Source organism: Nyctereutes procyonoides, unplaced genomic scaffold, assembly GCF_905146905.1.
Source record: "Nyctereutes procyonoides isolate TBG_1078 unplaced genomic scaffold, NYPRO_anot_genome, whole genome shotgun sequence".
Taxonomy (NCBI): Eukaryota; Metazoa; Chordata; class Mammalia; order Carnivora; family Canidae; genus Nyctereutes; species Nyctereutes procyonoides.
Genome location: NW_026575046.1, coordinates 47,860,001 through 47,877,970, shown reverse-complemented (window position 1 = coordinate 47,877,970; position 17,970 = coordinate 47,860,001). Strand labels below are relative to the sequence as shown.

The window sequence follows — 17,970 nt, the reverse complement described above, 5'->3', positions numbered from 1 at the left end:
AGAGAGAGAGATTGAGAAGGAGCAATGGGAGGGGCAGAGGGAGATGCAGACTCCCCGCTGAGCAGGGAGCCCAACGTGAGGCTCAATCCTGGGACTCCATGATCATGACCTGAGCCAAAGCTTTATTGACTGAGCCACCCATTGCTCCGAGTTTTTACTTTTTTTTTTAAATTTTTATTTATTTATGATAGTCACACACACACACACAGAGAGAGAGAGAGAGAGAGAGAGAGAGATTGAGGCAGAGACATAGACAGAGGGAGAAGCAGGCTCCATGCACTGGGAGCCCAACGTGGGATTCGATCCCAGGTCTCCAGGATCACGCCCTGGGCCAAAGGCAGGTGCTAAACCGCTGCGCCACCCAGGGATCCCGAGTTTTTACTTTTTATTTTTTTATTTTTTTTAATTTTTAATTTATTTATTTATGATAGTCACAGAGAGAGAGAGAGAGAGAGAGGCAGAGACACAGGCAGAGGGAGAAGCAGGCTCCATGCACCGGGAGCCCAACGTGGGATTCGATCCCGGGTCTCCAGGACCGCGCCCTGGGCCAAAGGCAGGCGCCAAACCACTGCGCCACCCAGGGATCCCCCGAGTTTTTACTTTTTTAAGTTTAATTTTAAAAATCACTGTTTCTTGCTATTAAAAAGAGATGTGCCTTTTAAGCAAATAGAAAATAAAATATACAGAGATAATATTGTTAGCATTTTGACAGACATTTTCTAAATATTGTTCTAAACAAATAACATTAAATTTTATTCATAAAGATGGAGTGATACAGATATATTTGAATCCCCCCCTTTTTAAATTTAAAATATACGTTAGACCTTCTTTCACGTTATATTCTTCTCAGGTAGTTTTCCCCTAACTTTAGACAGGTGTGTATAACCTTCACAGTTTTTGACATCTTTGTGTATCATTTTTCCTTTTATCTGCTGCACATATTTTAGAAATCTGATTTCTTTTAAGAAATTAGAAAAGGGGGCTGTATCACTGCATGACTGGAAAACCAATGGCACTTGCTGAGAGGCATATGAAATTCTAGCCAGATACTGTTTGTTACAGTAAACTGAACAGGAGGCCACCTCTTTTTATTAAAAACAGACAATTGAAAGTATTAAAGACATATTAAAATCTCTTTTGATATAATTAGGAGAATCGAAAGAAAACTGAAAAGATGGTAACTTTTGCAGTATGGGATTCGTTGTACTTTAATACCTTAACCAGGAGATTTCAGTGTTTTTTAAGTACTTTCACAGTAAGAAACAAAATTTTCATTCACAATAACAACAAAAAATTTACAGTTAGATCTAGTATATGTGAGCATGTTTGTATATGTAATTTATATATATACATATATATATTATGTATATGTTTTATGTATGTATTTGTATGTTTAGAACATAACATACACTCCTACAATCACCCCCAACGTGTATACTGTATTCCATTGTGAAATATAAGACAGCATGGGGGTGCCTGGGTGGGCTCAGTCAGTTGAGCATCTGACTCTTGATTTTGGCTCAGGTCATGATCTCTCAGGGTCATGAGATCCAGCCCTGCACTGGGCTCTGTGCTTGATGAGGAGTCTGCTTGAGATTCTTTCCCTCCTCCTCTGTCCCCTCACACTCATGCATTCTCTCTCTCTCTCTCTCTCTCTCTCTCTCTCATAAATTTTCTTTAGGAAAAAGAGAAATCTAAGCATGGATTGTAAGATATGCCATTATTTTATGTAGCATTCAGAAAAAATGCTACCATTTTTAATTGTAAGATACCATTGATCGTTAATATCTCAATTTTAGAGATTAAAATGTGAAAAAATATATGTTAGAATTGATGAAATAGGGGATGTGCACTGTTTTTTCCTATTTCACTTTTTTAAAAAAATGCTAGTTATCCATTAAATTGATATTATAAACCATAGTGAGTTGCAAACTGCAATTTGAAAAACATAATCCTGACTCCTCTACTTTCCATAAAGATTAGTATAGATGAATTTTAGATGTAAGTGTAAAAGATAAAGTAAAAACTTCTAGGCTACTGCATGAGAGAATATCTTTATGACTTTAGGAGAAGAAATGTTTCGTTAAGCAGGATGTAGAAATTACAAATTATAATAAAGGAAGCAATACATTATATTTCATTAAAATCAATTACTTCTTTATCAAAAGACACCATTAAAAAAAGTGAAAAGTTGAGCCCCAGATTAAGAGAAGACCTTTGCAATAAACATGTTTGAAAAAGGATTCTATTCTAGAATATATAAAGAATTTCTAGAAATCGGTAAGGGAAGACTGTCCAACTAAAAAATAGTCAAAAGCTTAAAAAGTTTTTTTTGTTTGCATTTATTTTATGCCATATTTATTTCTGAGCCATCAGTTTTTGTTTCTTTGGTTTCTTCTGTGGTATCTTTTTCTTCTGTACAACCACCTCTTCTTGATTTAAGAACAGTTTGCTTCTTTTCAGTAAAGATCATCTCAATGTGGCAAGGGAAAGTTCATGTATGAATTACTCTGACCATGAGTTCTGTAAATTCTATGCTGCATCTTGGAGGCTTTGTTTACCTGGATGTGCTCAAATACATCTAAACCTTTTAATTTAGTATAACTGCCTGCATTTTGAAGCATGTGCAGTGAAAATTCAGTACTCTTGGGCCACCAGCCCTGTATCCAGCCCCGCTGTTTGGCCTGGGTATACCTACCAACTGTGTGCTACCACTGTAGTGATGGAATGGCACACATTACTTTTGTCAAGTTCATTCTTCTAGTATTTGATGGCTTTTTGGATAAGCATACCCTTGATGGCCTAGGCAGTTTCATAGATGTTTTTAAAGTTAACATGAATATTTGAGTCTCTTGATTTGCACCTCTTGATTTGCATGGCTTTGTGGGATTTTCTGGGTCAGGTGAATAGTGAACCATTTTCACAGATCAGCTTAAGTTGTTACGGAAAGAGCTGGTCCAAAGCTTTTAAAATGTCACTTTATAAAAGAAGATATCCAAATGACTGATACGCTTGTCAAAATGTGTTCAATATCATTAATCATCAGGAAGATGGAGATTAAACCACAGGGAGATACTATTGGACACCCAACAGAATGTTGAAATTAAGCAACAAAAATAAACCTAAAACCAACCAGATGAAAAAAATACACCCCATACCTGGTAAAGATACATACAGTGGTCACATACACTGCTGTTGGGAGTGATTATTAGGTAGAATTACTTTGGAAAAGTTGGCAGTGTGTATACTTTATGACCTAGCTATTCACTTCTACTGTAGACCAAATAGAACTATATATTTATGTACACCAACAGACATGGCAGAATTATTTTAAATGCCAGAAGTAGAAGTTTTCATCAGCATAAAATGAATATATAATTTTTGAAATAACATATAGCAGTGTAACAGAATTAACTGCTGCTGAATTTAAGAATCTCAAATCATAATGGTAAGCAAAAGAAGCCAGACTCAAAGTATATATGATATGAATCTGTTTATTTAAAATTCAAATGTGAATCTATGAATCTATGGTAATATTAAGAAAATAGTGGTTATCTTTCAGCATGAATGACTGGGAAATAATATGAAGCAAGTATTTGGAGCCTGGTAGTGTTATGTTGGTTTGAGTACTAGTTAAAACTTGAGAATTAAGCCCTTTATTGTATTATATACTTTAGTAGAAATGTTTTTTTAAAAGAACTAAAAATTTCTCCTATCATATATATATATATATTTTTTTTTAAAAGATTTAATTTATTTACTCATGAGAGACACAGAGAGACACACACACACAGAGAGAGAGGCAGAGACAGAGGCAGAGGGAGAAGCAGGCCCCATGCAGGGAGCCCAACGTGGGACTCAATCCCTGGGCTCCAGGATCACGCCCTGGGCCGAAGGTGGCGCTAAACCGCTGAGCCACCCGGGCTGCCCTCTCCTGTCATATTTTTTTAAAATTTTTTTAATTTTTATTTATTTATGATAGTCACACACAGAGAGAGAGAAAGAGGCAAAGACATAGGCAGAGGGAGAAGCAGGCTCCATGCACCGGGAGCCCGATGTGGGATTCGATACCGGGCCTCCAGGATCGTGCCCCGGGCCAAAGGCAGGCGCTAAACCGCTGCGCCACCCAGGGATCCCTCCTGTCATATTTTTAAATGATACTCTGTTGTTGGGCATTTACATTGTTTTCTATTTTTCCATGTCCTAAATTGTTGCAGCTACTATTTTATATAGGTCTATAATTTGTTAGGATAAATTGCATAAGTTAAATTATGCCCAGTGCTATCTAGTACTTTTTGAAGTTATATATTGATAAATAGGTTCTAAAAAGTAACAATTTAAATCTTACCAGAGAGCCCAATTCCTATACAGTATGTAGAGATAAAAGTTGCTAATTTTGGTAGGTGAAAAATTGCATCTCCTTTTTTATTGTTGTATGTGTTCTTTTTTTGGGCATTTAAATTTCTCATTTAGAAATATCTGTACTTTTTGCTTATTTGCCTATTAAGAAATTAGTTTTGGTTTCCCTGTTTATTAGAAATCTTTATATGGTGTTATTTATCATACATTATAATATTCCCCCAGTGTATTTGTTTTTAATATTTATTGATTGTGAACATTCATGAGTTTGAATTTTTTTATCTAATCAAATCTACATTTATTTCTATGTTTGGTATCATGTGTAGACAGCCTTTCCCCTGTTCAGTGAATTTTTAAAAACTCCTGTATGCTTGCTTTTAGTAGTTTTATAATTATAGTTTTTCACACTTGTTTCTTTATATCCATAATATAATTAGAATGTAATATGAGGTAGCATTTTAGCTTTTATTTTCAATACTCTTTTTAAAATTATCCCTTTCTCACCAATTCGAAGCTGTAACTGTCGTATACAAATTTGTAAGTATAAGTGAATCTTTTTCTGCACTTTCTATTTTGTTTCATTTATCTTGTTTTGCCAGCACTATCATAGCTTTAAAAAAATTTTAAGTATCTAATAGTATATACGTTCCTCTCTTTTAAAAAATAGTTGGTGGTGAAGAAAGGAAGAAAAATTTTACCCTGTATTAATTCTTCCAGATACTTCAGTATGATCTTGTCATGTGGTGTCAGTAACAACCAAATACCTAGTTAGACATTTGAATGGAACTGTAGGTTAGAGAAACTGAAACAAAACTTACTACATTATAGAAATCAGGTAGCAGTGATTTCAGACAAATCCTCAGTGAATTTACATTTTTAATTTTTTATTTTGTATTGTAGAAAGAAAATATTGTTACTGTAGTTTGGTATTTGTGTGGAGGGACAAGAGGGTTTTTGATTAAGCTTTGTTTAATGGTAGCTGGAACTGTTTTAAAAAGTCTTGTATGTACAAATGGATTCATGGCTTCCCTCTGAATTGTAAGATCAGTATGAGAGAAGGGACTGCTTTTTAATATAAGTTTGTGTCTTCTTTTTTCAAATGATTCTGCCTCTTCAGTGATCTCATTTCCCAGCAATGTTAATATTTAGGTTTAAGGGGGAAGAATTTTAAGCTAGATTACTGGGGCCTGGGTGGAATTAACAATAGCAACACAAAAGTGTTTGATTTGTTTGTATCAATCATTGTGCCTTTTCTCTTTGGAATTTACGGCAGATAGTAACTGGCAAACTAGATTTTGATATTTCTGCTTGTCCTGATCTTAAATATACAATAATCTTTTCCTGATTTCTAACTGTATTTCATATTTTGTCTGTGGCCCAAGGATGCTGTATCAATTGTGTTATTTTTGTTTATTTATTTATTTATTTATTTATTAAAAGAATTTATTTATTCATGAAAATACACAGAATAGAGAGAGGGAGAGGGAGAAGCAGGCTCCATGCAGGGAGCCCGACGTGTGACTCGATCCCAGGTTTCCAGGATCATGCCCTGGGCTGAAGGTGGCACTAAACCGCTGAGCCACTGGGGCTGCCCTTGTTTTGTTTTTTTTAAATGTTCCATGGAAAGTCAAATGTGTTTTGTTTTTTTTTTAAATTTGATCTACTTGATCTGTCAAAGACAAAAAAGTGTTCTAAAAATAAGAAGTTGTGGGACGCCTGGGTAGCTCAGCAGTTGAGCATCTGTCTTTGGCTTAGGGCGTGATCCCAGGGTTCTGGGATTGAGTCCTGCATTGGGCTCCCTATGAGGAGCCTGCTTCTCCCTCTGCCTATGTCTCTGCCTCTCATGAATAAATAAATAAAATCTTAAAAAATTTTTTTAAAAAGTTGTAACTTTTTCCCTTGATACATTTTGTGGAATTTTATATTTAGTATATAAAGGTACACATTATTCTCTTCATAAATTATGCTTTTTAGGGATTTAAAAGCTCTTTTGTCACTCAGTGATTTGACTTGAAAATTGTTCTCCTGTTCATTAAAGACTCTTGCTTTCCTTTAATTTGAATTTTCCTGTTCTGTTTTTGCTCATTCCTTTTATTTACCCTTTGTGATTTTTGTTATGCTTACCCATGTGGGCAGGGGAATGCCCAGATTCAATTTCATTTTATTAAAAATTGTTGGTTGCAGCCCATTAAATTAATCTCATAGGCCACAACCAGCAGTTGGAAAACACCTGAGATGTGTTTTTCTGTATGGAAAGTACATTGATTTCTGAGTAGAATAGACCTAGATCTGAGTCCTGCATTTCTCATTTACTGTGTGACTCTTAATGACTTAATTATGTTCCTCGTTTTTTTTCTGTAAAATTGCTATATACGTTCATATTTTTTTCGGAAAATTAAAAGACAATATATGAAACAAGCCTAGGTTAGAGACCCAATAAAGTTAGCTAGGAACACTTTACATTATATATCTGTCATTCTTTTTTTTTTTTTTTTTTAATTTTTATTTATTTATGATAGTCACACAGAATGAGAGAGAGAGAGAGAGGCAGAGACACAGGCAGAGGGAGAAGCAGGCTCCATGCACCGGGAGCCTGACGTGGGATTCGATCCCGGGTCTCCAGGATCGCGCCCTGGGCCAAAGGCAGGCGCCAAACCGCTGCGCCACCCAGGGATCCCTATATCTGTCATTCTTAATGTCTTAAATTCCCAAATTTTAAAACACTAAAGAAAATGGCAGAATGTTCCCATGTTTTCCAGATCCCTTGTAGGGTTTTCTTGTTTCCTCTCAAGAAGAAAGATTCTTTTTGTATGAAAATCTTATATTGTATAAGCATTTCTCATCATGAAACTCATAACGCAGAATTTGCAGCATTTTTAAAGTAGGACATTTATTCCTCTTATGTAACTCTTAAAAGTAGAGAATTTTCCAAGTAAAATGTATTCTGGGTTAGCTGGTGGCACCTACTGGCTAAGATATATCACTGCTTAGAGCTTATTGTACCTACACACAGACTCACCTCATATAGTAAGTAGTCTGGGAAAGATGGTGGGGAATAGGATAGGAATATATTGTGTTTATACCAAAGTGGTCATTTCCTTTGTTTCCTAGAAGCATTGGTTTGGTGAAATGGGAAGAAGAAGGATTTAGGCCGTAGTATTGCCTTAGTCTGGTGTTTGCCAGTATATGCTGAGTTGTTGTTAAAATTAGTATTATTGTACAAGGGAGAGGCCCATGGCCAACAAACTTGGGAAAGCTAGATTAAACTGTCTTAACCTAGCTGTTAATTATGGGACATTTCTGAGCCTTTAATATCTTAATGAAGTATATTTTAACCTTGGAGGTGGGGAGGGAGAGAGCCTAGTGGCTTTTGTAGCATATGACATTTGTCAAACTTTATTAGACCCTGGAACCCTTTTTTTGTCTGAGCATCCTTTTTTGTCTGAGCATCGAGGTATCACCTAGAAATGACCACTTTGGTAAACACAATATATCCTTCTCCTATTTTGCCACTGCAGTCTTTTAAATACAGAGACATAGGCATGTATACACACTAACTTTTGTATATGACTTCAAGGTATTTGTAGCCCTTATCTACACCAACCAGCCATGGATCTCTAGCAAAGAACTGATTCAGATTTTCCCAAGTATGAATTTAAAGGCAAGTGGGTCTTACCCCAGAATTTAGAAATCTATATATTACATGAATTACTTGGCCATGGTGATCTCAGACACTATTTGAAGAAGTCCTGTCTTGTCACAGGGGCCAAAGGAAAAACATGTGAAGAGAAAGAAAGTCTGAGCCTTAGATGGCAATTGATGAAGTACATCTTCCCAAGGAGGCCATACCTTAGGGCAGTGGCTGTTGAGAAGAGGCAGCAGTATTGCTGCTGGCACCCCCACCTCACCTCTTGCTTTCAGCATCTAGCATATAGAGTGGCCAGGGATGCTGTGAACCATCCTACAATGCACATGACAGTGCCCTCAAAACACGGAATTATCTGACCCAAAATGTCAAAGTCTTAAGGTTGATAAGCCTGAGTATAGTTGCTTCTTCCTAGATTGTGTCTTTCATTGGAAGTAGTATCAGAAGGAAGGTCTGCATTTTTATATACTTGTAATGCTGCTTGGTAGGTGTAAGAAGAGAGATGGTGATGAGAAGGGTAGGAAGTGAATAAGTCAAGTTGGTATTTAAGAGAACTTTCCTTTCCCAGAAGTGATGGAGACTTAATGAGGGTTTCAGCTTTCAGATTGGCTTAACTCATGGTTTCATCTGAGAATGTGGATGTAGGAAAACACCTTCCTTTTCTTTTGGCCAACTCATTGTTTTTTCTTACCTCATCCTTGAACCTGTGGCCTTGTTTTCGTTTTAATCTTTAAAGAATAAAATTGTGGCTCTTATAAGAATTTTCTATTCTTGCCGTCTCTCCTTAACCTCACAGTCTCATGTTGCAGCCTGAGAAAAATGGGGAATAGGAGAGGAATATATTATACTTAGCAAAGTAGGTGTATCCTTGGTCTCTCAGAAATACTTGTCCAGTGAAGTGGGAGGAGGCAGGAATTATGCCATGCTACTGTTCTAGTCCAGTGTTTGCCAATACATGCTGAACTATTATTAAGAAATAAAAAGGGGGATGTCTATGTCCAACAAACTTGGGAAAACTGGATTAAACTAATTCAGCATGATTTAATTATAGGACATTACAGAGCCTTTAGTATCTTAATGAGACATATTATGACTTTGTGTGTGAGAGTGTGTGTGAGACAAAGAAAGATGGGAGGGAGAGGGGAAAAAAAGAGAGGGGCGAGGTCAGCAGGAGAGAGAGTGCACAGGAGCATAGAACATTTGCCAAACTTAATTAGACCCTAGGACCCTCCTCACTCTGAGCTTCTCTTGTGTCACCTGAAATACTCCTCGGAAACGATCCTCTGATTAGTGTAGCTTGAGAGCGACATTTTCCCTTTGGCATCTCCTAAAGGCTTTATAAGAGAAGTTGAAAAGATAATGTATGGTGGGGGAGCTATTCCAGCCACCCCAGAGCTTTATTAAATACAATTTTATTAAATTGTCTATCTTTATTCACTTTTATCAAGCCTTAAGAGAATAGTTGCTTTTTTTTTTTTTTTTAATCAGAGGGGTTGTTTCTTTCTCATCTGTATAAATAAACATCATTTCTCTGTTTTGGAATGAATAGAAGGAGGAATTATATTAAAATGTAAAGATGGTTGTTTTTTGTGTAGTCTGTGGGGTCTTCTCACTTAACTTTATTTCCTCCCTGAATGAGGAAAGTATTTAGGTAGCTTAAGTCCGAATAGTTCTGGTGGGTTCAGACTCCTGTATAACAAAAGTTTATAGTTTAAAACACTATATATATATATGCATTCCTTATACATTCCCTGGGGTGCCTGAAGATGAGGGCAGGGACTTCCCATCTTATATACTTAACTTATGTTTCCAGTCATGCTCTCCTTCTTGTCACTCTTAGAACCCAGGACATTGTGACCCTGACCCTGCAAATATGGCTTCGTAACTACCAGTTGGACCCAGATGATGACATACTGAGTCACTGTTCCCATTTTATTCACTTCCCTGCCAGCTTTATTAATCCCAAGTCCTTCAAGATAGCAATAAAAGGAAAATTACAGGGAGAGAGAAATACTACTTTTGTTTTCCTAGTCTCCATCCTCTTCTTCCTATTCAGGATCATTTATTGCTGTCTCCACTATAAAGCTATTTTGGCCTCTTGGACACATTGCCTTCCTTTCTAGCTTGTGGTTCGCTTTCACATACAGGGAGCCTGGCCCTCCTACTCTTCTTCCCCACTGCATACCTTGGCGCTGTGGGGCTTAAAATAATTTATTGAGGAACCAGTGGATTTTCTCTATATGCAGCCATCTGAAGCTATTCTGACCAAGTCTTAGGTTGGAAAACTATGAGAAGATAGCACTTGGAGGAAAGTAGCATCTTTAGAGCAGGGCGTGAACAGATTTTTTTGAATACTAGTTAAACGCTGTGCTGTGCTGGAGAGTCTCAGTCCCCACAACACCTTTATATGGTTTGTATTTGTCCATGGGTAAAACAGCTTGCTCAAGATCACACATACACACACACAGACACACACACACACACACACACACACACACACACACACTGAGTGTGACCAGATCAGAATTCCAACTTCTCTCTGGTTTCAAAGCCTTTGACTTTTTTTTTTTTTTAATTTTTATTTATTTATGATAGGCACACAGTGAGAGAGAGAGAGAGGCAGAGACACAGGCAGAGGGAGAAGCAGGCTCCATGCACCGGGAGCCCAATGTGGGATTCGATCCCGGGTCTCCAGGATCACGCCCTGGGCCAAAGGCAGGTGCCAAACCGCTGTGCCACCCAGGGATCCCATGCCTTTGACTTTTGTACTACATCATACTTGTATCTCTCATCAGAGCCAGCTATGTGGCCAACAGAGCTCTAGTATTCAGTGGTGTTTCTTCTGTCATTATTCACATTGGGTTTTTCAAACAAATTATTTAAAATACTGTATGGGTCCAAACATCATACGACTTGAAGAAAATTAAGGAAAAAGGGAAATTTTGAGATAGGCCTATCCTCAAAGGCAATAAACAGAATCTTGTAAACGTAACTTAAACAGATCTGTAGGAACCTTATGAATAATACTATAGAATGTTAGAAGTTTTATACCCTAATCCTAGAATTTTAGTTTTGAAAAGGAATCTTAGAGGGACTCAAATTGTTATTCCTTTCTGAGCACAACTTTCCCACTTTCCCTTCTCATTAAGTTTTCATTTAGCCATTAGGTAGAAGCTTCAAAAGGGAAAATCCAATCATGTATAATCTCCAGTTAATGGGCATCTATTGAGCGACTAGGTCACCAGAAAGAATAATTACACAGTGCCTCTTTGTGCAGTAAACACAAAAATCAAAAGTTGATGTATTCCCAAGGCAAGCCAGATTGTTACTGGCTTCCAACATCCTCCTCTTTGGGGGAGGGGGAAAGTTGGGGCACCCACTGTGCTTCTAAGGGAGATTGTAAAGCCATTCCAGAAAAACAAGGTTATCAAGGGAGGAAAGAGAAAAAGCCAGAGGGGGCTTCCAGAGCTTTGTCAGTCCTAATTGCTGATGATGGTTGGGATGGATTACTGAATAGCAGACATTCTAGTAAATGTTTTGAGCAATCATCAAGAACTTAGTGGGTTTCTGGGGCTTCTTGCCATAAGTGAGAGAATAAGTGATGACTGAGGTAGAGGCTCAGCCCCAGTCCTATAATTTAGCCTGTTTTCTAAGCATGTCCAACCTTCATAAATAAAGACTTTATGCTTTTGTCCAGCCACTGTATTGATTTATGAAAGATGAACACAACTCTCTTGACCCAAAATGGCGTGTGTTGGTCACAAGCCAAATAAGTCTTGGGTTTGTGTCGGTACATTGTAGTTTGGGATTTCAAAATTATATTTTGGTGTAGTTATTTAGGATTTGCAAAACTCGGCATAATTCAAATAACCTGTTTTTCCCCCTTAGAACACTTCAGTTATGGAGGATCAAAATGAAGATGAGTCCCCAAAGAAAAATACTCTTTGGCAGGTAGGAATGATAGCAGTTGACTTACTATAGATAAGATGCTCCCTCAGCTTATGTCCTCAGTAAAAAACAAGAGACAAGCATTTTTGTTTTCTTTTGTGCATATTTGCTAGTTTCAGAATTCACCCTAATTTATCTTCTGTTCTTTAGGGAAGTGTCATTACAAATAGTAAAGAATTTTGGTGTTACCACAAAGACTCTGAAGTGTCTGTAGCCTAAAATATTTAGTTTATTGCCACCGTCTAAGGTAAAGGTTGTGTCCTTTTTGTCACCAGAAAAGCACCATGCCATACCAGTGTGTGTGCCTTGGTGACTTTGTCTTTCTACCCTCACCTTTCTCCCACATTTCTTGTTAGTTTGCCCTTTCCTTTTAAACTCTGATTTCTTTTCTCCTGGCTCTGTTTTAGTCTGCCAGTTTTCCTCCCAGTCTTCCAGGGTTTTTTGGCTGGTGGGGAAGTGTGGGCAGTGGTATGTAAAATTTCATGATTTGATCTTTCCATCAGCCATTATGGTACAAATAACTTTTCCCTTCATAAAGACACTATTAAGGGCAAAACAAACTTAAATTTGAAGAGAATAATGTTAAAATATTCTCTGGGTTCATTTTATTTTGAAACAAAAGGAGTATATTAGTTAGCAAGAATGAAGTATGCCCAACAGATTTAAGATGAAATGAAACAAAGCAAAACAATGCCAGGAAGATGCTTTTGTTCCCAGCAGGTGGTTAGAAGTAGAAATGGAAAATGTGCTGTGGAATTGTACATTTGCCACCATTTCGGGGAACAATGTGCAGACCAGCTTCTGTTCCTCTTTCACATTTGGTATTTTCCAATAGGATTGTCTTAGTTTTTAGTATTGATTTTTCAATTCACATTGGCTCTTAATACTTTGACTTTCGGTTTTTCTTTCATTAGTTCTGTCTTTCAGTCAACTAGTTGATGGTATGCCAATGCTGTAGGGAAGCTAGGTGGTTAGGAAGCCTTCTGTAGGTGAAATAATAACCCTTTTGCTTATCAAATGAGATAGTGGATGTGGAAGTATTTTGTAAATTGTAAAGCAGTACAGTGCAGGTTGTTACCATCATATTTAACCTGTTATGAAAGCAATTACTTTGGTGAGTTATAATGAACAAAATATAGAAAGAAAAGAGGAAGGAAAACGTACAGCGATTTTTCTCAAGATTAGGCACTTTTAACATTTTGGTACATACCCTTTACTCTGTCTTGTGTGTTCCCCTTCACACAAATAACTGTAATGCTATGTATTATGCTATGTAATGCATAAAATTCTGCATCTTGTCTTCTGTTCCTTAATATTATTTCATAAACATATTCTCTTGTTATTAAAATCTTAACTTTATAAATCTAATTTTAATGGCTATATTACTCTATGTAGATGTATTATTATTTGCTTTAACCAGTTGCCTATAGTTAGGCAGTTATTTCTAATTATTCTGTTATAACATTATGATTAACACCCTTATGCGTAAAAGTACCAGCTGATATTCACCACAGTGAAGGATTTTCTTTCTTCTGACTGTTTTGAATGTTGATTTTTAAGGTCGGCTTGATGTCTTACTACAAGCTGCATTAAAAATATCTTTTCAGTGCTGCCCTCTGGTGGTACCCAGTGTCAGAGAGCTTTCCTACACCCAAATTACAAGGGGAAAAGAGGTGGTACTCGGTATCCTTGAGTTCTTCCTCACCTCACAATTACAAGGAAAAAAACATTCCTAGAGGAGGAGGTGGGAGCTAAATGCCTTCTGACTATATACCTCTAAATGTAGACATTTCTTGTTTCAGACAGGTATGATGTATAAGATTTTAATAAGGAAAGCCAGGCTCCTATGGATATTTATAAAGGAGGTCTTCTTTCTGAGATGGATTCAGTCCACTCTAAATTAGGGGACATAGTGATAACAAAGCTCTTGGTTCTTTCTGTGTAAGCTCCTGATGGAATTAAGGCATGTTTGTAATACAACTTTACAGTTTTCAAAATTTTCTATGCTAGTCTTTTTTGTTATTACACATGAAGGGTCTATCAAAGGAGTGATGGTCAGATAGCTTGGGAAATATTTGATGAAAGCATTGAGGTAATTTTTTTTTTTTGTAATTTTGTTTTTAAACAGGGATGTTACTGAGCCTTATAGCATCAGTCGCAGTGGTGGCTTCAGTCTAGGGATTCCAATTTTTTTTTTTTTTGATGCTGTTGTCAGGTGTAGCATATGTAGTTTTCATTTGTAAAAAAAAAAAAATACACTGGCTTTATGCAAGGACCATGTAGATTTGATGAGAAATGCACATTTCTTATACAAGTCTGTGGGATATCATAGGCCAACTCTTTAGGATAAGGATCATTTCGGGAATATGTGGTTTACCTTGGGTTACTTTGAAAGTAGGTGATCAAAAAAAGGGAATAAAAGTCTAAACTGTTTTGCCAGCAGTCTGGTAGCCCTGGAAACAATTTGGATTCAATTTTTAAGATTGAATTGCCTTCAGGTTTCTTCGTTAGCTAGACCAGTGGTTTTCTTTTCTTTTCTTTTCTTTTCTTTTCTTTTCTTTTTTTTTTTTTAGACCAGTGGTTTTCAAAGTGTGGTCTCTAATGTGCGTTCTCTGGACCAGCGGCATTAATACCACCTGGGAACTTGTTAGCAATGCAAATTCTCAGGCTGTATTCCACACCCGATCTTAGCCAAAAGGTCGAGAAGCGATTCTCAGGCTGTATTCCAGACCAGTAAATAGAATGAGGACATCTGTGGTGGAGCCAGGCAATCTGTGGGTTAAGAACCCCTCTTGTTACTGTGAAGCACAAGGTGTGAGAACCATTGACATAGATGAATATAGCATTGACTTTGGTCTTTGAGGAAGTAAAACTATTATTAGTCAATCATTGCTACTTGGCCAAGTTGAGCAAGTTTTTTTGACAGTCATCTCTAACATTAGATATTAGTTATCTAATAACCACATGGTTTTGGAATAAGCTTTGGGAAAAAATGACTTGAGACACATTTAGCTTTATAAATATAAGCTGTAAATTTGACATTTACTTTAGAGACTAATTTGAGGACATATGCCCTGAAGACACTTTAAATTACTTCATGAATGAATTAATGAAGGAATGAGTTTGGCTTTAAGATATAACTGTCACTTTAAGATTAAATGCACAGAGTAAAAAAATGTTTCCAATGAAATACTAATTAGATTTCTTTTCCTTATTAAACTAATTGTGGTTTTTTTTGTTTATTTTTCTAAAATAGATAAGTAATGGAACATCATCTGTGATCGTCTCCAGAAAGAGGCCATCAGAAGGAAACTATCAAAAAGAAAAAGACTTGTGTATTAAATATTTTGACCAGTGGTCTGAATCAGATCAAGTGGAATTTGTGGAACACCTTATTTCACGAATGTGTCATTATCAGCATGGACATATTAACTCTTACCTGAAGCCCATGTTGCAGCGGGACTTTATTACCGCTTTACCAGGTAACTGTACTTGTCTTTTAAAAAGCTGAGCAGTGGAAGAATATCCAGTCCAAGGGCTTAGGTGGATCTGAGTAGATATTTGTTAAATGAATAAATGAGTACTGTGTGACTACAGTTGAGTTTCTTTGGGACCCATACTATATTTAATATATGGCACTTAAAAAGCAGTTATAATTTAGCATCTATTTAGGGGATGTAGGCAGCTTCTGTGATTAATGGTGTTGATTATTGGTTATACCATTGTTTCATTTAGTTTAATGAGTTAATGCTCTATTGTTAGTTTTGATGTAGTCTGTATATAATCTGTATTTTGCCTTTATAAGTAATTTTAAAAATATGAGACAATTTTTCTTGCAGTGTTTGTGTTTAAGAAGTGTCCCCAAATTTTTAAGATGTTTATTTGTACGTAGAGTGACACTTAGGCTCGGGAATTGCAAAAGATGTATTGGAAAAACTGATGACATGTCTTTATCACATTTTTTGAAACATATTTCAGCATCTTCTCCCTCCCTATTTCTCTCTTTCTCTCTCTCTCTCCCCCCTTCCCCCTGTATCCCCCACACCCACATACTCCTTTGGTTAAGGTTTCTTTGTTTAAAAAAAAAAAAAGAAGACTTGTTTAGAATAGTTTTAGGTTTATAGCAATATTGAATGAAAAACAGAGAATTCCCATATTTTCCATATCTTCACCCCACTCCACTATCACTATCTCATCCAGTCTCCCCACTATTAACATCTCATTCAGAATGACTCATTTGTTATATAACACATGGGCCTACATTGACCTGTTATCACCCAAAGTCCATACTTTACATTAGGGCCCACTCTTGGTGGAGTACATTCTATGGGTTTTGGCAAATATATAATGACATGTATCTACCATTATAGTATCATAGAATGGTTTCACTGCTATAAAAATCCTTTGTGCTCTATTTTATCCCCCTTTGATTTTTCATCACTAATTCTTTTTTCTTTCTTTATCCCTCTCCTCTTCTTTCTTTTCTTCTTCTAATTTTAAATATAAATTTGACTAGGTTAGATAGATTTCACTTCTGAAGGGAATGCTAGCCAGAATATTTTCTTCTAATGTGATCAATGTAGTCTAGAGGTTTCAACTGCCATGCCAGAGTAGACCTAGAAATGACCAGGGATAAATAGTGCCATTGTCACCACCCCTAACCTGTCAGAGCTTCTGGATAACTCTTCAAAGGATGGGTGTTCTCTTAGCATGTCTGTGATTTACAGTGCATAAGGGCTCCATATACCAAGTATTTCCATGGCAAATAGGACCTGGTCTCATGTCTAGGCAATCTGACAGGCTAGGTTTGAATTTCTAATCTTTTTTTCAAAATGTTTAAGTTTACTTTCTATAATGAAGAGCATTTGAGGATATTTGAGAGTTGGCTTAGAGAATTTTGACTCTCTTATTGTTTTTATCCTGAAATGTAGCATTGTTTGCCCCATTTCCTTCATTAGTATTTCTAGAAAGAAAATAAGAACCCTCTCTTTCTAGAATTTCATTGCTAAGAGGGATCTTAGCCATCACTTAATCCTTGGTCCTCTTTCTCATTGTATAGAGTAGGAAACCAAGTAGAAATTGCGTGAAATGACAAAGATTATACCTCTTGGTTATTATGTTGATTGTATGGGTGATGGTAGAGGCTGGTTCAAAAGTTAGTGCAAAGGCTGAAATCATTATAGTTTGGATTCCTCTGGAAAATTCCTTAAATAGGCCCTAAGTATAGAAACATGTTTACAACCCAGTTCAGTAATAATTACTTATGATGAGAGAGGGGAAACAGATATGGTTTTAATTGTATGAGAGAGGAGGTGGGTGAGGGGATCAGGGAGAGGGAATTATAGGTGGGTTTACGTAAGGTGAGTGAACCTGTGGTGCAGCCTCTCTGGTATGTGCAGTGCCAGAACTCTGAATCCCTGTCACCTGAGCCTTTCTGTGGACTTAGGTCACATCTCACATCAAGAAAAGATAGGGCAGTTTTTAAAATTGGTGATTCTACTTGTCCCTCATAAGTGCTTTTAACTAAATGAAGCTATGCCTCCATTTTTCTCAGGCAAATCTGTTGTTTTTTTGTTTGCTTTCTACTGTTTTGGTTTTATTTTATTTTTGTGTGTAATTTGCTTCTCAAACATTTTAGAGTGCCAGGAAACTCACCTTATATTTACAGAATGTCCACAAGGTGGCACTGTTGAAGTTCTCTTGATTTGCAGAGTATATTATAGAGGCAACCCCTTCTCTTGGGGAGTGTATGGTCTTGGAGAAGAGACAAAACAGATGAACATGTGTTATGTATATAAATATGGTTAGTATAATTGCATACAATTCAGTTTTCATTACATCGAATTTTAAGGTATTGTCCATATCTCTGTTAAAGTGGAATTTTGTGGTATTGAGTATTACATGAAATGAATGGACCATTGGCTGGGACATGGAAATATTTTTGTTAAAATGCTATTTGTTTTAACAGGATTTGATCTGAACATATATACATATGTCAGGATATATCATACATATGA

The 17,970-nt window shown here is 36.6% G+C and overlaps 1 protein-coding gene across 6 annotated transcripts in view; it reads left to right on the top strand.

The window, feature by feature from the left end:
• FBXW11 (F-box and WD repeat domain containing 11) overlaps positions 1-17,970 on the top strand; it is a 126,196-nt gene that overhangs the window by 71,766 nt on the left and 36,460 nt on the right. For 3 of the 6 annotated variants that reach the window (XM_055325296.1, XM_055325299.1, XM_055325297.1), the window contains 2 exons: positions 11,894-11,956; positions 15,210-15,435. In XM_055325296.1, coding sequence (XP_055181271.1) covers positions 11,894-11,956; positions 15,210-15,435 — 289 coding nt within the window. The remainder of the gene's footprint in view (positions 1-11,893; positions 11,957-15,209; positions 15,436-17,970) is intronic. The other 3 variants (XM_055325300.1, XM_055325301.1, XM_055325298.1) reach the window with 1 other exon arrangement.